The following is a 19,918-nucleotide window of genomic DNA, read 5'->3' on the forward strand; positions in this document are numbered from 1 at the left end:
CCCCCCCTCGCCCGGACAGCACAGTGACAATTATGTGTGACAAGTCCCAGAGCTACGCTCCGAATGGAATCGGCATCGGTGGGGATGGGGCTGGGGATGGAGATGGGGCTGGGGACGGGCCAGTGGCATCATTTCGGGGACACTCACTCAATGCAGTCCGGAGACAGAGCGACAGTAGAACCATCCGAAAATAGTTAAATACATTTGTCATGACAACGCAATTCCCCCTGCCACAAAGCTCGCCTAAATGGGAATGCATTCAGAAAATGGTTTCCTCGCATTCAGCTGGCAAATCGCTGACAATGCCCTAAAGAGGGGTGTGGGTGGCTGGCACGGTGGCAGGAGGCAGGAGACACGATTGCATTGTGCTACCTTTTAGCGATTTGCATTGCGAGCGCGTCGGGCGAAACACAATTTCAGTTTGCCCACATCCCCGGGCTGCCAGAGTCTGCAGGTCCACGAGGATGGGGACGGGGACGAGGACGAGATGCTGCCACTGCTGCGGATGTGGGGGCGAATATGTTATGTGGATTCGCGGGAATATCTGCAGGAATAACTATGCGAGCACTCAAAGGCATTGCAGATATTGTAATGCCCATCCATGCTCCATCCAGTTGCCGGTTCCTCGCTCCTGGGCTGCTTGCCTCCGCTTCCAGTCGACTGTGCGCTAATGCAAAGCAAGCAATGGAAATAAAATCGCGGTGCGGGGGCATGGTGCGGGGGCAGCTTTTCAGCAGCGAATAAATTTTGGATTGCAGGGAGGGAGGGAGGTAGGGAGGAGGGAGGAGAGACGGTTCTAGGCCGGGGGATTCCAATCTCTTTCTTTGCGGTGCAGCCACACACCCACGCCTCCCGCGCGCCCCTCACATGCGGCGCCTCCTTTCAGTGCTCGGAGATGATTTCGTGCAGAAAATGTTGAGCATAATTTGGTCTAATCGCGCTGTCGGCAGTGCACCGTGCACCATGCACCGTGCACCGTGCACCGTGCACCGTGCAGCATGCAGCCGCTTTAACATCCTGTTCTATTGCTATTTGTACTACGTGACGTATGCGTTATTTGGCCAAAAACCCGGAAACGCACCCGGACACTGCAACATTGCAACTAAATTGAATCGCAGCTAAACGTTTGTGGGCGTAACCCCCCCGACACGTGCCCCACACGCCTCTCGCACGTAATCGCCGTATATTTATTCTGTACAAACCCGTAGATCGGGGATTATTATTACGTATGATTATGGGAGCCACGTGCGGCAGCGGCACCTTGCCCCCAACTTTGGTTTAAGCTAATCCTAGGGTGACTCCTCTGTCCTGGGGATTCGATTGGCTGCTGTCTGTGTCGCATATCCGATTATTTTTGCCTATCGTTCGACTACCGTTCGCCCAATCGTGTCATCGATAAGAGATTTTCGTGCACCCCTGTGGCCATAGAGATCCCTTTTTAAAGAGAGAGCCATTGAGGCCTCAGTGCCTCACAGGAATCGCACCTCCAGCAGCAGAGGAAATATCCTCAAAGTCTCACGTGAATGCTGCTATCAAAACTCAAACAAATTTCAATTCCTGCCTCGAATTTGCAGAAAAAACTAAACCCAAACGGAGATCCTGTGGCACAATTTAATCGAAGTAATTTACACATCAGATGCCAGGACAGAGCCCAAGAAATGTGGGCCGCATGACTGAAGCTCAAATGAAAGCAGAAATCCAAGCTGCTGCTCTCCGTGGAGAGGAGGACACACTTCTGTGGGCAACACATTTGAATGCCACCAAACCAGGAGGCAGATTGACAAATCAAAAGCTGAAACTATTTGTGGCCCTCGGCGGTCCTTGACGAAGCCCGTAATTCAACAGATGCTCCGTAGACGGAAACAGCGAGAGAGAGACTGAAAAAGTATCCAGCAGTGGCAGTAGGAGGAATGCTGACATCGTCCTTTGCCAGGCCAAGCATAACGCATACGCCACGTTGCACAGCAATAATTACATGCCATTGGATACGACGAGAGAGAGCAGCCACAGCCACAGCCAGAGCCAGAGCCACAGCTAGAGTCCAAGAGTCCAAAGTCAGAGACCATTAATGTGGGCGTAATTGGAAATCAAGCATGATCCGGGGCTCGGTGGCGGCAGGAAGGGTTACGGGGGCGGGTTGTGTGCTGGTCGCAATGCTTAATTAGCAACGTATACATTTTGCAAACAATGCAACTACTCGTGCCACGAAACGGAATGACAGACAGACAGACAGACAGACAGAGAGACAGAAGAGGCCGCAGGGGGCAGGACCTGGACGAGGACCTGGACAAATGGCAAACCATCGAATCGTTGGTCGTGGAATACTCACTCGAACGCAAAGAAGAGCGCACTGGTGCCGGTTATCAGGATGCACGTCAAGTAGAAGACGCCCGTGTGCGGTGCGGACATTAGCAATCCATCGCAGTAGAATTTATTGCGTCCGGCAAACAGTTCCCATTTGCGTGTGACGCGCTGGTTGGGTGCCATGTTACTGCAACAGCAGCAGCAGAGCAGATTCATTGGTGCGGGCTTTGGGGTGGTCTCTGCCTCCTCCTACGCTGCTGCTCCCGTGCTGGGCTTCTCCTGAATGGGGGATATGACAAAGAATGCTGTATGCTGAATGCTGGATGCTGGATGTGACAATGCCTTTGCTGCTGCTGCTCCTCCTCCTCTTCCTCCTGGTGGTGATGTGGTGGTGGGCTATGTTTTGCAGCTGTTGTGGATGTGGATGTGGATGCCACTGCCACTGCTGCTGACAGACGACCGCTTGGCTGCAGTTGACGAAATTATGCTGTTTGTCGTCCTCCTTGCTGGCTCTCGTCAGAGCGGCGTGTTCATGTGTGGCTGCTGCTGCTGCAACGCTTGCGGCATGCAAAAACCGAATTCCCTGCCACAAGATGCCTGCAACAGGAATGCAAAACTTTAAGCTTGCTTCCTGCTTTCCTGCTTTCCTCCTTTTGGTTTCTGCTCGTTTTTGTTGCTCAGTCGTTGGTCGGGGCTTGCATGGGGGGCTCGTTGTACGGGTTGCTCGGGGTCTCGGCAAAAAATATATAAATTTTAATCAGAATTAATGTCTAGCTCTCTCTCTATAGCTCTATCGCTGTATCGCTGTATCGGCTGCCTGTCTGCGGTTCTGCAAGCGTTCGCGCTCTTCCAAAAGCAATTTCGTCCACTTTGTTGCGTTGTCCACGGTCCACGGCATCAGCCACATTGCGTTTCAATTGCCTCCACTCCGTGTGTTCCGTGTGCTCTGTGTGCTCCGTGCACCGTGCACGTCCCGCGCACTCCTCCGCGCTCGGCTTTAATTAAAGCAGGACGCCACTCATTTCCCTGCAGCCGGCCTCTGTGCAAGCTTCTCTCCCTTCGCTCTCCGCTTGCCAGTCTCCGCTCTCCGCTTGCCACTCTCCGCTTGCCACTCTCCGTCCGTGTACGTAATGTTGGCCCGTGCTCGATCTGGGTACAGCAATTATTTGCTCGGCTTTGTTGGCATTTCCCGCTGCCGAACTTTCGGGGCACGCACACTTTCGGGCAGCTCCTCTCCGCTTTTTTGGCGCCCCGGCTCTCCCGATTCCTTTATGATTCAATTATCCTTCGCTAGTCGCTGGTGGCGCCACGAACAGTAGTTAAAATTGGCGTTGGCGTTGGCGTTGGCCGTCGGATTGGTTTGGCGTGCAGTGGAGTGGAGTGGAGTGGGTCCTGCAACGAGAGAGAGAGAGAGAGAGAAAGTTGTAGAAAGTAGAAAGTAGAAAGGAATGAGCAATTGCAAGCAAATATAATCATTAAGTTATTTTGATTAAGAACTTTTGTGCGGGTGGCACCCCAGAAAGGGCTTCACAAACTTCCCGAAACGGAACAATCAGATTCAGTAACGGAAAACGGGCAACGGGCAACGGAAAACGCTCCACGAGAGAAAGAAGAAAGTTATTTTCTAAGGATTTCTTAATGCCAAGCCCGTCGTTATTGTCGAATTTTCTTCTCGATTGCGGAACTGCCGGATGGAGAAAAGACCGGCCACTGGGGGTTCGCTGGAGACACCCTCAATGGGCTAGAGATCAGAGACTTTTATGATGTACCCACTTGTACTTCGACTATAATCGTATAATATGATATATTGATGGATGTAAAATAGAGTTTAAACTCATTGAATGGTAGTTTGCCCAGAAACTCGGCAACAAATGGGGGCATAGATTTCAAAGCAAGTCACAGCGTGGTAAAAGTATAATCGGGAGTGGTTTTTAGGCAAAGATTACCCTTTTTTTTCCCCATTTCCAGGTCTTATGTCTCAATATTAGGGATACTCCCTTCCGCCTTCGTTCCGTCTCTTCTACACTGCCAGAGACGGCTCTAAGCCTTTCCCGTGCCTGGCCCACTTATGATTCATGCATTTCTCATCGCACAGATCCATTAGGCAATGCATAAATTAGGCAAATGCCAGCATCCAGGGGCTTAGAGGAGAGAGTCCATAATTCAGGACGTGCTATAAACCGACTAAAAGATTATTCGCCACTGAAATGCGCTAATTCGCAGCTTTTCGGGAGACTTCCGCCAGCTAATTGGCGGTAATCAAGTTAACCATACGCACTGTATGCCCCGCCCCCGCACCCGGCCCCGCCCCCACTCCTACAAATCCTGCAATCCTGTAATCCTGCCATGGAATGCATTCACTGTGGATGCGAGAGTGCTCGTAAAACGAAGCTGTTATCGTGGGCAAACAGACGCGTGGGATGGCAACAAACTAGCAAACAGCACGGCAAGGCACGGCACGGCACGGGACACAGGGACACAGGGACACAGGGACACACGGACACAGGGACACACGGAGCCCCATCCATTTTCCCATTTGCGTTAATTAGCCACATGCCGCCCCATTAAAGGACTTCGCTTTCGGGCTGCTGTGGAGAGGCGTTGCCGCCAAATGTTTATGCAAATCGTGTTGCAATTATAGCGGCAAGGAGGCAATTGGAGGACTGCTCCAATATACTGGGATCTACTGGGATGCGAGGGACTATTGGCCTGCATTTAGAATGGGCATGGAAGGCTTTGAGCAATTAACATTAACAGCAGCAGCAAACGACTCCAAACAGCTGATGACATGCGCCGAGAAGTGGCAATTAAAGTGGCACAACAGACACACACACACACGCACACACTCCTGAATGGAGGAGGAGCAGGAGGAGGCCCCTTCTGGCAGTCTCTGGCTGTTCAATAAACTCGTAAATTGCATGAAATGACGCAAAGTTCCCAGTAACAATATCAAAACAAAAAAAAAGTGGCACTGCCAGCAGCAGCAGGGTCTATGGCAAAACAATAACCATAAAGCAGCGACAACGGCAGCAGCAACGGCAACAGCAACGGCAACGACAAACGAGGCAACTTTGAAGTGTGCCACTCAACGCAAATATGTAAATAAATGGCCACTTACGGCAATTCAATAGAGATCGGGGGGGGTAGCGGGGCGGAGGTGGGACACTATGGGCTGCCTGCTGAAGGACAGGCAACGGAACGAGTGAAAAGGGGGGGAAAACCCCCGTCATATGCCCCATAGAATATGCCAATTAAATGTTTATTAATATAATAAAAAGAAAGACGAGGGGGAACGTTGTGAGTTGCTGCGGACACCGCAACTCTACAGTTATACCCGATACTAAGTCAGTATGGCTCTCCTCCGGCAGATGGCGCTCATATTAAGCGACACGACAAAGAGTGCGTGCGAGAGAGACAAAAAATCAGTCTGAGCGTGACGTCGGGCGCTGCATAGCCAGTGAAAATTGGTTTGTTCCTTTTGGCTATAAAAATGACCTGATCTGATCCAAATTCAGCAACCGGATAGATATGGTCATTCTCTATGATTCTGCGTTTTTAGTTTTCTCAAATCTGCAATATTGTGGATGCAACACATTTTCGTCCTTTGTGGGGGCGGATGGGGGTGGGGCGAAAATCTGAGATATACGTTTTATAGTGACATCTTAAAGGAGTGTGTGTACCAAATTTGGTTACTCTAGCCTTAATAGTCTCTGAGATTTGTGGTTGCCCCAGATTTTCGTCCTTTAAGGGGGCGGAAGGGGGTGTGGAGAAATTTGGACACGAAACGGTCAAGGTCCGATATCACAGGAGTGTGGATACCAAATTTGGTTGCTCTAGCTCTTATGGGTTCTGAGATCCTTGAACTCATATTTTGGAATTGGCAAAACCGACCATGAAACCTGTGTGTTAGAGTGAGACAGAGCGAGAAAGACTGAAATTGTTTTCTTGATGCTGGCTATAATAATAATACGATCCAGTTCAGATTCTGCAGTCTAAAAGATATGGTAATTCTCTACGATTCTGCGTTTTTAGTTTTCTCGTATCGTCAAAATTTTGGATGCCACAGATTTTCGCCCTTTGTGGGGGCGGAAGTGGGCGGGGCAAAGTCTTGAAATATTTTTGGAGCAGTGACATATCACAGAAGTCTGGATCCAAAACATTGTTGCTCTAGCTCTTATAGTCTTTGAGCATTAGGCGCTGAAGGGGACGGACAGACGGACAGACGGACAGACGGACGGACGGACAGACGGACGGACGGACAGACGGACAGACAGACATGGCTCAATCGACTCGGCTATTGATGCTGATCAAGAATATATATACTTTATGGGGTCGGAAACGATTCCTTCTGGACGTTACACACATCTACTTTCACCACAAATCTAATATACCCCAATACTCATTTTGAGTATCGGGTATAATAAAAAGAAAGACAACAGCACAGGGCCACGTGGGCACATGTTGGCATTATTAAACCAGCAAAATGTCACCTGCCGACCAGGGAATACCCTGCACAACGGGCAAAGGGCACCTCTGGCAAACAACTCGCTCCGTGGATGGGCAGGTAATATTCTATAAATATTCTATGTGCTTCCCATTCATGCAGCTGCCATAAAGGCATAACTGGGGTATCAACTAGATCCGCCCATAAAATCCCGTTGGTTATCACTGCAATCGCACACTCCACTCCATTACAGTTATTTGCTTTCACGCACAATCAATTTGCCTGAGAGCCAAACCCGAAGTTGCCCTTCCCTGGACGGTCGTCTAGCATTTGTTGACTCTCATACACGAAGCTCGTAAGATCGCAAGCCAAAGCCAGCCGACAAACTGCATACAACCCGAGCCTGAACCCAAGCCCAAGCGCAAGCCCGAGTCCGAACCCAAGCCCAAGCCCGAACCCGCGCCCAAGCCCGAGCCCGAGTCCGAACCCAAGCGCAAGCCCAAGCCCAAGCCCGATAGCGGCAGGTCGGCTCGAACATGTTTGATCTGGAATTTTTCGCTTCGAGCGTGTGCGTTCTTGCTGAGCGCCGCGTCGACTTGAATTGAATTTTGTGCTTAGCATGCGATCGAACCGACCCGATCGTACCCCAGTGCGGTTCTCCGATGGCTGATCAAACGTGTGGGGTCGTTGAGGCTGGCAACAATATCCCCTTTTCTCTGCGTAAGCCAATGGGTATGTGAATATATTCTCATGTACACATTAGTTTCATACGCTCTCTCTGCGTCACACACTCGCACAAGAGAGAGGGGGAGCGGGTGGGGGAGGGGGAGAGAGCGAGACCGACTGTAGCCGACACTTGGCATTGTAAATTGTAGGCGCTGCTGCGGTGGTGATGGCCGGTGCGGTGGTGCGGGGGGGTGAGGTGTATTTTGTAATACATCAACCTCTTGAACAGCAGTGCTCTTGATGCTGCTACACCCGCCGCGTAACCGCTGCCGCTGGCACGGCTGTTGTGGAACTGCCACTCCCCCCTCAACCCACCCCATCCTCTCGTTACTCATACGCATGCATGGCGAGTACACTCAGCACTCAGGCGGGTCGGCGGCAAACACTCACTCGACACATGGCAAGTGCACCCGCAACCATGCGTGCCACACACGGCGCGGCGTGTGGCCAGGCTTGAGTCAAGTCGAGTCTGGGTCCTGCTCTCCCCCACTCCTGCCCTGGCCCCGGCCTAGCCCCGACTCGGATCATTCATTTACGCAACACGCCCCCCACATTCAGCAAACAAACAAACAAACAAACAAAACCCAGCACCAGCACCAGCCGACACACACACACACACATCCGAGTGAATGTCTATGTCCATATGAATGTGTCGGCCTGCATATGAATAGTGAGTGCCACAAGTACTCGCACACACACATGCACACGTCCGCGTATTAGTTAATGCCGATGGAAAGTGTTGGTCCAGTGTTCCACCGAAGGAGGATGGATGTGGATGTGGCCACATTATCAGCCATTGAGAGGCTACAATTGAGCTTTGGACTCATCGGACGACAATGGGGAAGGGCGAACAGATTTGTAATCGATGTTTGCGGAATTAAAAAGGTAAAGGGCGATTAGGTTCGGTGCGTGACAGCATTAATATTTCATTAAGTCCAAGTAAAACCAATCCCCTAAACCCTTTCCTATAGGTATTCTGGCCACCCCAGGGGTCTCTCTTGATTTACCAAAAGAAACACGCGATAAGTAACCCAAAAATCGAGTGCTTTTCCCCATAAAACGACCAAGATGAGCAGATATTCCTCTCAAATTCCATTAGTAATAGAGCATATAGAGTATTTGGAACAACAAAGCCCAAGGAGGAGTCCAAGAGGAGCCGCCCGTTGCAAGTGGACGGAAGGGGGAGGAGAAGGGGGAGGGGAACGGCACCAACATGTGTACATTTGTAGATATTTGCAGCGTTTTGCAACTGGCGTTACAGCTACACGAACATTTCCTCAAACAAGCGACATGGCGTCCATTTCCGTTATGGCAACAAAGCGAGACGCGCACACACACACACACACACACACACAGACACACACATATAGAGAGAGACGCTTGTTTGTGTTTGCTTTAGCCTTTGCTTTTGCTCTCCGTGGAGGCGTGGCCGTCAAAAGAGCGCCGGCCGAGTCGCCATCAGCCGTTTGGCCCACGATTCTCCGCCATTTTATTGCAGAACAACCGTATGGCCGCCGCCATTGTCGCTGAAATGTGAGTTTTATGCGCTGCTCGAGTGTGTGCTTGTGTGTGTGTGTGTGTGTGTGTGTGTGTGTGGCAGTAACTGTTGTTAATCTTTGGCCATTGTTTTGCTTTAATTTATAAATTCCTGTCCATTTGGCAGATGCCATCTCTTGTTTGTCTATTTGCCATCCGCTGGTGCTTTGTGTACTCTTCCTCTCTCTCTCTCCCTCTCTGTGTGTGTGTGTGTGTGTGCTTTCATTTTGTTGTTTAGTTTTCCATTTCCATTTCTATTTCCATTTCCATTTCTGTTTCGACTTTGGTTTGGTCCCGTTTCTGTGTGTGTTGAAAACTGTCCAGAACTATTCCTGCTGATGGACTGACTGATTCAGCATTCAGCATTCAGCATTTAGTTTTTATTTGTTCTCCTTGCCCCTCCCCCCTTTCCATGCTACATTGTGGCAGGACGGAATTAATTGTCGTTTGCCGAGCCATTTGCAAAGTTTGCACAGATGCAACAGCCACCCCCCCCCCCTCCCGCCGTGTGTTGCACGGGGAAATAGTACGAAATATCTAAGAAATCTACGAATGGAAATGAGGTGACAAAGTTTATCGAAGCAATCACCGGGATCGCTGGGGGGAAGATGGATTATTGATTCATCCAAAGTGTAAGCACTTTATTCATGGCCGAATAATAGATATAAATCTCAACAGTAACCAGTTTAAGGCAGACCCTCAGCAGCCATGGAAAAACATATTTTCCACCCGCATTCCTTTCAACAGAGAAAACGCCCCAACGCCCCCGTTTCCCCCCCTCCCTCCCCGCAGCAACGAAGCGAAAGAAAAATTGCTTATGATGTATAAATGGGAAACATTTGCACGATAAGAAAACGGCAGGGCCCAGAGCCCAGAGCCCAGGCCCCACGAAAAGAGAAAACCGATTCATATTATGTACAAATGTTTATTCAGGCCCGAATCGAGGGAGAAGCGAGGCGAATCCTCCTTTATCTCGGGCACGCCCATCTCTTTGGTGCGAATCCATGGTATTTTCCCCGGGATTATTGCTTATTGAGGGAGATTTTATTTATCTTCGATTTGGCATCGCTCGACAGAGCAGCAGAGGGCAGAGGGCAGAGCGGACGCGTCCCCCGAGGGCTACTTTGGTGGCAAATTTGAATTATGCTTCAATTGAATTCCAATCTAAAAATCAATGAATAGCGTACCACCGTGCAGAGCCGTGCATCATTATTGTTATGCTCCCATAATCGAGGCATTTTTTTTTGTGACATGCCTAAAACACACAGGAGACCCGAGGCGGAGACCGAGGGCTAGGACCTACCCTGGGCAGTGCCCCAAAAAAGTATGCTACGGAAAATTGCCAAAATCAAAATTGCAACAGACGTGACCCTCGTCTTCAGGCCCCTGCCCCGTGCCCCCCCCCCCCCTGCTTTCACTCTCTGCCAGTGGCTCTGCCTCCATTCTGGTTGACACAAATTGAGTACGACACGAAAAACTGCCAAACATTTCAATAAAGTTGCGCAGCGGCAACGTCGACAGCAACCCCATAAGATTGCCAAACGCAGATTGTTTAGAAATTTAGTTTTATGAGCGCTGATGCACTCTCACACAGACAGAGAGACAGAGAGCCAGAGGGACACTAAGCCAGACAGAGACACAGATAGAGACACAGACACAGACAGAATGACAGAAACATCTGTCCCCGGGTTTAGGGGGGGGCACGGGGCTACTGCTGCACCACCACCACCAACTGTGACCAAACATCAGGCGCTATTTGTCAAGGGTTCCCCTTCGCCCATGCAGGTCCTGGGCGATTGTTCGTTTTGCTGGCTGCCAGTTTGTCGGATTGTTGGACCTGCTGCTGCTTCATGGATACGCCACACACACACACACACACACACACACACACAGACAAAGCCGAAGAATGGAGCATGGAGCATGGAGGATGGAGGATGGAGCATGTGCATCGGACAGAGGAACGGAGAAACGGAGCCTTTTGTCCGGCAACTTGTTGTTGACAGCTTTTGTTTTCCGGCTTCAACATCAGAAACATCTGCATTTTGCGGTTGGCATCTGCCGCATCTGCCAGGATAGTCCCCAAAAGTAATGCTTAGAGAGAGGGCGGGACCAGCATTTACCCAATCTCAAGTAATTATGTTTTCCCGCAACGATGATTGCCCGGCTTTTGCACGTGGATCTTCGACTTTTCCTTGCCGATTTCCAAGGCCATAACTCACGGCGGAGTGGCAGGAGTGGCGGGAAATTAGACGTTGCTTAAAATAAACGAGCTCCCGATTTGTGTTGCCATTTGCCTGATTGAGCCCGTGAGCGAGCCCGTCAGGAGTCAGGAGTCAGGAGTCAGGAGTCAGGTTGTTGATTTATGACCCAGCGCCAGGGCCAGCTAATTTGCCTAAACGGACAGCGGGCCAACCTCCTATGACCTCCTCTGAAAGCTGGTGCTCCTCCTCTGCTGAGGGCCAGGCAGCTGTCGAGTGGCAAGTGAAAGCCACTCACGTTTAACCAATTTTGACACGCGCCGCACACACAGACACACACAGACACAGAGAGATCCATATCCACGGCATAAACAAACACAACGTAGCGCTGAAATTGCTCAAATGTGCGGGGCATCAAACAGTTCGCAGAATCCCTCCCCTCCCCGGCCCTGCACTGCCCTGCCCCCAACCCGTGTGGCATGTGGCAGGGACACAGCTGGAAAAAAAAGGGCCAACTCTTTCTCCATTCGTTTGGGGCTGCTCGACTCGCTTTTTGCGCGAAATTCGCGCAATAAAATTGTACAACAAAGTGGCAACACTCAAAAATCTATTGTTTCCGGCTGCACGGCTGGGAGGCTCGACTAGTGGCATACCCTATAGACTCGCGCAGAGGATCAGGCACACGGCATGTATTTTGTTGTGGGAAAAATAATGGGAGGAGTATCTAGATACAGACCTCTCTCCAGTATGGAAATAAATGTATCTCTTGCTTGTAAATTAGACTTTGGGCCATTCCAACACTCTCAAAGGCCCACCTCCCAAAGGGAAAGTACCACAGTACTCAGATATAAGCCTTGGATGGTCGAATAGAGCTCCCTCTCTCTCTCTGGGCGAGTGAGATTTCATTCTAAGGACCATTCCATCCTGCGATTCCCCTTTCAAACATATGTATGTGTATCTCCCCTGCAGATGCAAATCGCAACCCACTTGACAGGCACTCAATTCCTTTATTCCTTTGAATACTGCATCTTTTTTCGCTTTTATAGAGGATGAAATATAAAAAATAAAATGGAGCTGGAGATGGATTTCCACCTGCTTATCCACATTTTATTTATGCATAGATGCAGATAGATGTGTAAGTACATTTCCCCGAGATACTGGGCATACCCCCAGAGAAAGGGTAAAGGAAGAGTCTGGCGTGGGGCAGTGGGGGGCGGAGGAAAATGAGGAAAAAGAACTGACTCTGGGTTTTTTTCGGTTTTTTTTGGGTTTTTTCCTCTGTGCACAGATGAGTCAAAGGAAAAGAAAAACTCGTACTCTTATTTTTCCTTCTTCTTCTCGTTGTTGTTGTTGTTTGCTGTTTGTTGGTATTTGTGGGTTTCCATTGCTTTGTGCGGGATCTGCTTTTGGGGGGGGGGCGCGCGGAGGGCGGGTGGGGCAAGGGGAAAAACCACTTCGTTAAACTCATGAAAATCACTTAACGGCAGCATGCACGTAAAAAACGACGGGGAAGCTGTGCGAGTGGGCCAGTGGGGGCCAGGGGGTGGACAGGGAGGATCAAGGACTAGGAATAGGCAGCCATTTTCCCTTCGACTGACGCTGATGCGAAAAGCCAAAAAGGTGCGCCACGACAGCCGGTGGCAGGCAGAGCTTAAACAGCAAATTGATTTAGCGCGTGCAAGCGGAAACATCTGTTCCCTGGCAGCACCTCCCCCACCACCCCACCACACACCACCCCCCTCCTGGCACTGGCGCCACCAGAAAAGGTTAGCAATGAAATGAGATTAATGCAAGACCGCAGACCGCGCCGAGGGTGCAAAAAAGAGCAGGGCACACGGCAAACAGATAGGAGACTCCACCGCCAGAGTGGGCGACACTCAGACAAACAAACAGAGCAAAGAGGAGACACCCCTCCCCCTACCCCTACCCCTACCCCTACCGCTACCCCTACCCCTCGACGGAGCGACCCAGTGGCATGGAAAATGCAATTTATTATGCAAAATGAAAAACAGAATGGGGGGCAGGGGCAGGGCCGGTCCGAGACAGAGATCATGGCACACTCTCGCGCGGTGGCCCCTCTCCGCCCCTCCCTCCGTCTGGGCACACAAAGCGCGTTGTTATTGTGGGACCAACAATAACAGCGAGGACTACAGTCACGGATATAAACATAATTCAATTTTTATTTAATTTCGCACAACAAACACAATAAATTCCGCTCGACTGCACCAGCCTCCCTCCCGCTTGGAGTCCTGCCAAACGCGTTGTGTTGCATACTCCAAGGCGTCGCCGGGTCTCGTCCCTCGTCCCGCTGCAAGCCAATCAGGAGTCGCGGCTCCACCCACCACCCGCCCAGCCACCCTGCCACCACGAGGAGAACCCACTGCAAATGTCGGTGGCCACAATCTGTTGACTCATTTGTGTGCCCAGGAATGACGAGAACCCCACGCCAGTCGCAGTCGCAGGCAAAGCGAATGATGTGGGCGCAGTGCAAAGAGTGGCCACCGGCCACTGGCCACTGGCAGACACAGACCAGATACAGATACAGATACATGGGGATTCCGTTTGTTCACACAATGCGGTTTGAGGAGCAGCCCGGAGTCCGAGTGTCACTGCCATTGGTGACCCCGACTTTGCCCCTGCTTTTTTGTTGGCCAGTTTGCGGTGGCGTCGCGACGATTGAGGATTGATCCAGCGAGTTGGCAGGGCTTCCACACCCCAGAGACACTCACAGACGCCGATCCCCGACCGGCTGTGACCCTTCACCAAAGAGGCACTCCAAGAGCTGACACTGAGCCATAAAAGTGTGCCCCTTACCCTCTGGAAATTGATGTCAAACTCGAGACAACTTTTGGCGTCTCAAATACAAAATTTCATTCAATCTGAAAATTGTTTAATAATTTTATTGATTTTCAATTAATTATGGCCATAATTTGAATACCATTTGAAGACGTGCTTGGAGACGGGCCAGCAAAAGGAGGCAAGAACTTTTAAAAGCAAAGAAAAAATGTGCCAAAAAGGTAAGGGAGCCGGCCAAGGGCCAAGGGGGAACCACAATTTTGCAGTCACTTCTTTGCTTCAATTTTGGGTTCATAGATTTGATACTTGATATGGAATAATTAGCTTTAAATATGGAAGGCGACTCCTGCTTTTGGGCCACAGAAAAAAGGGAATCTTTTGCATCGAATCTTTTGCCCATTCTTAGCATTCTAAGATGTTTCACAAAAGTGGCCTAAAATACGTAGATGTACAGAAATATTTTGGAGGTGCTAGCTTCGTTGCGGTTCTACTTTAAGATCTATTCACAAAATGCACCCAAAATTGATTTCTAACCTCCATTAACAGAGGCAGTAATAGACACCGTAACAGAGGCAGTAACAGAGTCAGCAAAAGCAACAGAGACATTAACAGAGACAGTGACAGTAACAGACACTAAGCCAGTAAGAGTAACAGTAACAGAGACCGTAACAGAGACAGTAACAGTAAAAAAGGCCGTAGCAGAGACAGTGAAAGAGACAGAGACAGTGACAGAGACAGTAACAGTAACAGAGGCCGTAGCAGAGACAGTGACAGAGACAGAGAGAGAGGCAGTAATACACACCGTAACAGAGGCAGTAACAGAGACAGTAACAGAGCCGTAGCAGAGACAGTGAAAGAGACAGAGACCGTAACAGAGACAGCAACAGCAACAGTAGGGGTACTCCCTTAAGTACTTAAATTATACATTAAAGTACCCTTTAGCTTGGGGCGAAAACCCAAAAAGAACAAGCCCGTAATTTTCTTTGTAAACTAGAAGAATTTCCCCTCCCTCCCCTCACCTTCCTCCCCCCACGCCCCCTGTAGATGTCATCAAATCATTAGATTAATACATTTTAGGGCCAAAAGTCGAAGCTTCGGTAATTGCCAAAAGCCCCATCAAGCGCTGGGCGATAAGCCATCCCAACCCCCAACCCCCGCCCCAAAGGACATGAAATATTTACACGTCAAGGAGTCCGCGAGTCGAGGCTTTGGCGAAATGTTGAAAAACACGCAAAGGGCGACCCAGAGAGAAGGGCAGGGCAGGGCAGGGCAGGGCAGGCTGGGCGTTTGTTTATTTTTAGCACGTTTATAAGGCCATCATCAGAAAAGGTTAGGTCAGGCCCTAAATACTAGGGGGGGGGGAGGGACCCCTCTCTAAGCAGTCTCTTTGTTGGATTAGGTCACATTTTGCATAATTAATTCGGATTCGGGCGCCCCCCAAAATCGGTGGCGGGTTCAAAGGGCACGTTGCCGGCTCGCTCTTCAGGACGGCGGCTGTTTATGCATAAACACGCGCCTTTGACATCGAAATTTCGTTGGAAAATTGTGCGCAAATTGGGCCAAAGTTAAATGTTTGGCATTGGTCGTTGGCCCAATCCTTTCTGGCCACAAACCACTGCCATAAACACACACACACACGGACACACCACACAGGCACACAGGACGTCTAAATAAATTGCTGTCATTTGAAAAATTTCCCCAAGGTGGGGCCGAATGTTTAAAGCACTCCGTCCGTCCTTCTGTCCCTCCCTCCGTCCCTCCGTTCGTGTGTGTTGACTTGAGCTTAAAATCAAACCATTTGTCAGCAGGCGGCAGGCCCTGCTCCCAGGGGAGGGGCACAAACAGGGGCAAGTTCCAGACAAGACAGCGTTGCATGTTTTACACATTGACACACACACATGCACACATGCACACATTATTGTCGCTGTGTGTGTGTGACGCATGGTTGCAATTTGGTTGCACGGCCTCTGCCGTCCGTAGGGCTCGAAGGCTCTACGTCTCTACGTCTCTACGGCTGCCTGCACTTTAACCGCAACATACGAGTGCAATATTTCAAGCATGATTTCTTATATGGCTTATACACACACACACACACACACGATGGTCACTCCTCCTCCTCCTCCTGCCACTGCCACTGCCACAGCCACAGCCACATTGACCCTCAAACAGCGCAGGGCGTTGCGCTGCAGCAGCCTCGCCGCTGTCCCACTCCGACTCCGGCTGCGGCTCCAGCTCCAGCTACAGCTCCAGCAACGGCACTGGCACTGGCACTGGCACTGGCACTGGCTCTGGGTCAAAGCGAAAGTGGCACATTTTGGGTGGAAATTTTGTTGGAGATATCTAGGTTACTGTGACAGAGTCGTTCTAGCTGCAGCATCAGCAGCAGCATCAGCAGCTGTTGTTTTTCCTGCTGTTGTTTGGGCCGTGCAGCATGGCCTACAACGCACACACACACCAGCACAAACACACACCAGCACACACATACGGACAGACCCAAATAAACATTTCAGGCGGCCCTCCACTCGGACTCACGTGAGGCAGCAGCCAGCAGCCATGAATCCTCTCGAAGACCCCGGTAGCATCCACTGAACTTGTGCGCCATTTTTATTGCCGCGTTGCCTGCACCATTGTTTTGTCTGTCCCTCAACTACTCCCCCGCCACCGCCCGCCACCCATCGACGACCTCTGGCCTTCTCGCTTGCTCTTTGTTTTTCATCCTTGTTGATGTTTTTACTTTCATAGGGATCTCCGCCTCTCCGCCTCGTCCTCCTCTGTGCCCAGGCAGCTTTTCCTGGTTATCTGCTTACGCTCCACCCCCCTTCCACCTCTTGTTTTTTGCCTGCCCCAACTTTCGGTGCAGGGGCTTTTTGTTTATCCGAAGCACTTAACTCTTTGCTTCGGGGGCGCCAGCCAGGGAAAAACTTAAAGATAAACTTCTGGCCAACTTCTTAAACCAATTAATTGCAATTTCATGCGTAATTAATTTGAGAGCTGCACAATGTGTTCCCAGCAGAGTTACGCCACCACGCCCCCCCTCCTCGCCCCCGTCCTTGCCTGCTCTTTCGAGTGATTTGCTTTGCATTGGCCCCCGGCGTCTCCCCCCTCAGAGAACAATCTGCATCGACATCTCGCCTCCTTCGATAGGGGAGGGGCAGGAAGGAGGAGTAACCCCCCCGAAGAAGAGTGCAAAACTTATACGAGGACGCGTAAGGCGGCTGAAACTCTGCTATTTGTAGGCCCAAAGGATGCCTATTTACATGCTCTTGTGGAATAACACTTTCTCCACCCCTCTGACACGTCCATCGACCCTTAATCGCTGCACAAATTGAACGAATTTCCCATAAGCGAAAGGACACATTCCCTTCCATACGCCCCAAGCGATAGAGAGCTTGGAAGCCGAAAAAGATATCGATGTTTCGTGAAAATGCAATGATTCGAAGACCGTAGCCTTTCATAGATACAGATCTAACCGCCCGACTACCATTAGCAGCCTCTTACCTCTTGCCAGGCGCCCTCACGGGGAGGGTAGAGTGTACAGGGATCCCCCTGTACCCTAGGGCGTGCAGCACAGCCATATATTCCATACAACCCCTGACCAATTAAGCTTTGGCCTTACTTTGAGTGTAGATCCTGGACTTAAGATAGTTTCAGGGCCTCTAGGATGTAGCTCTTATGGAAGGGGATGCACCGGGGAGGTCCCTTTGGAGAATGTCTGATCCGATTGTCTGGAAATTTCTCCCAATTTCGAAGGCAAAAAAGGAAGTAGGCGTTGGGAATGCATTCCAAACGCCAGTCTCAGCGAAACAATCCCATCGGCATCAGTATAAGTGTCAGCCTCAGTCAGATACAAGGCGGAAAATCTCGTAGTAAATGTATTTTGTATTTTCGCCGTGTTAATCACACACATATATTCCCCGTGCACTCTCTAAAGCCGAAACGTAAGTGAAATGTGTGGATAGTCGATCGCAAAATACCCGTGTTTGTCCTCCAGGAAGACCCATGTCTGGGAAAGAGTTCGCTTCCGAGGAGAACTTCGGTTCGTCCCTGCTGCTGGTCCTGTTGGCCATGGTCTTCGTACTGACGTTCACGACGCTCGGCTGTTGGTCGCGCAACGCCTCAGGAAGGCCCGCCCGGAAGGCCCTGGCGGCCAGGAGCGCGGCCTGGAATGTCCTCGGATCGTGTGCCCTGGTGCTCTTCGTTGTCGTGGCCTGGACCATGGTGACCATCGTGGGCGTGGGCCTGATCGGCCGCACACGCTCCGGCAATGCGTTCAATCCCCACAAGATCCTGCAGGTGCCGTCGTCCTGCTCGCAGGCGGAGATCAGGAAGGCCTACCGCGAGCTCTCCAAGGTCCTGCATCCGGACGTCCGCGGCACGGGCGACGAGGCGCAGTTCATTCTGCTGAGCACCGCCTACCGTGCCCTCATCAAGAGCCCGGCCAAGGAGAACTACCGACTGTTTGGCCATCCGGACGGCTCTGACGCCCTGGGCGCTGATCGGCCGGAGGCACTGGGACGCTTCTACAATTGGGTCACACAGAGCGTGCAGTCCTTTGGCCAGTGGCTGAGGACCAAATTCGGCAGGACTTGAATCTGTTAATTAAAGTTTCCCCCATTTGCATTTGCCTGCTCCCGAACGAGCTCGTTTGGCTCCTTTGACTCCTTTGACGGCGTTCGGCAGACCCTTCCATGACCCACTTTCTAGGGGGGGGGCAAATTGCCAATCGAATTTCCCTCTAATTTGCCACCAATTTCCCGGGAGCTCCCGGGAGCAGAGGGGCAGCGGCGGCAATCCTCGGGGCAACTCATTAAAAAGTGAAAACCGAATGTCACTAAGCAAAATTAATCCGAGTTCGTGTACGGATACGGATACGTGTCCGTGTCCGTGTCGGTGTCCGGAGGGGAGGGCGGAAGGCGGAGGGCGGAAGGCGGAGGGCGGAGGGACTTCCGCCGCACATAAGCCATAAGCCAGTGTCCTGGCGCACGAGTCCGTGTGCCTTTGGCTCGTTGACCGGAATGCGGTTCATAAATTGGGTCATTTGCCGCAGAGAAAGCGGAGAAAGCAGAGAAAGTCACTTGCACTTTCGTTTTCAATAGCAGCAGTCGCCTGCACAGCAGTCACGTAGCCCCACGTGGCAGTTCCCACGAATATTTCGGCGATAGGGGTGGTGCGGGGGGGGGGGGGGGGAGGCTTTAACCTTATAAATTGGAAGATTGGAGGGCGGACAGGCTGGACGGGCTGGACCGACGGGCTGCCTCGATGCCATAATTTTGCAAACTTGCGTGCCACCAAAGCGACAGCCAAATGACACCAGCAGGCAGCAGGCAGGAGCAGGCAGGCAGGACAATGTCCGTGCATCCGCCAGCAAGCCAGTCGGAACCGAGAGTCGGCTCCTCGCTCTCGCTCGGTGGGTGCCCCTTCTTCCTCTTGGCCAAACAACAAGTAAAACTGACAAAGTGGCAGCCAGGGCACTTCCTTTTGTTTAAGCTGCCCCCAACACGGTCGGCTGTGGGGCTGTGGGGCTGTGGGCTGTGGGCTGTCGGCTGTGGATTGCGGATTGTGCTGGGGGGGGTGTTGCATGCCTCGTGTGTAGCCCTCTCTATCTCTCTCGTTATAAATTGACCGCATTATTTTGCTCAATTTAACTTGAGCTTGCAGCAGTGGGGCAGTGGCAGGGGCAGTGGCGGTGGCAGCGGCAGAATGGAACGAGTGGCAGACAGGCAGGCAAAAGTTTTCAACTTAATATCTCATAAGTGTGCGATGCCCCAACGTTTCCGCTTGCCTTTCCTTTCCGCTGCCCCTCCCCCACTTCCCCCCACCCACCGCCAGTGGCAGGGTCAAACCCATCGTCTCCCATTGCCACTCCAATTTCCCTTCCGGCGGCTATCAGCGTTTCAGGCTTTTCGCTTTCTCT

At 51.2% G+C, this 19,918-nt stretch overlaps 2 protein-coding genes across 5 annotated transcripts in view; one reads left to right on the forward strand and one right to left on the reverse strand.

Moving 5' to 3' along the window:
* Positions 1-19,918, reverse strand: part of app (Palmitoyltransferase app) — a 66,166-nt gene that overhangs the window by 11,848 nt on the left and 34,400 nt on the right. For 3 of the 4 annotated variants that reach the window (XM_015187292.2, XM_015187291.2, XM_033381720.1), the window contains exon 4: positions 2,330-3,696. In XM_015187292.2, the coding sequence (XP_015042778.1) occupies positions 2,330-2,520 (191 nt within the window). In that variant the 5' untranslated portion in view covers positions 2,521-3,696. Of the gene's footprint in view, positions 1-2,329; positions 3,697-4,077; positions 4,146-19,918 lie in introns of those variants that run through there. The other variant, XM_033381719.1, reaches the window with a different exon arrangement.
* LOC6900445 (dnaJ protein ERDJ2-like) lies at positions 17,788-18,643 on the forward strand. The gene is made up of 2 exons (XM_002134802.3): positions 17,788-17,942; positions 17,996-18,643. The coding sequence occupies exon 2, from the start codon at positions 18,004-18,006 to the stop codon at positions 18,592-18,594; it is 591 nt and encodes a 196-aa protein (XP_002134838.3). The 5' UTR covers positions 17,788-17,942; positions 17,996-18,003; the 3' UTR covers positions 18,595-18,643.

This window comes from Drosophila pseudoobscura, chromosome X (genome assembly GCF_009870125.1).
Source record: "Drosophila pseudoobscura strain MV-25-SWS-2005 chromosome X, UCI_Dpse_MV25, whole genome shotgun sequence".
NCBI lineage: Eukaryota > Metazoa > Arthropoda > Insecta > Diptera > Drosophilidae > Drosophila > Drosophila pseudoobscura.

What these genes read in the sequence shown, in the direction of transcription:
- LOC6900445 (XM_002134802.3), top strand. Translation starts at nt 18,004, where the DNA reads ATGTCTGGGAAAGAGTTCGCTTCCGAGGAGAACTTCGGTTCGTCCCTG.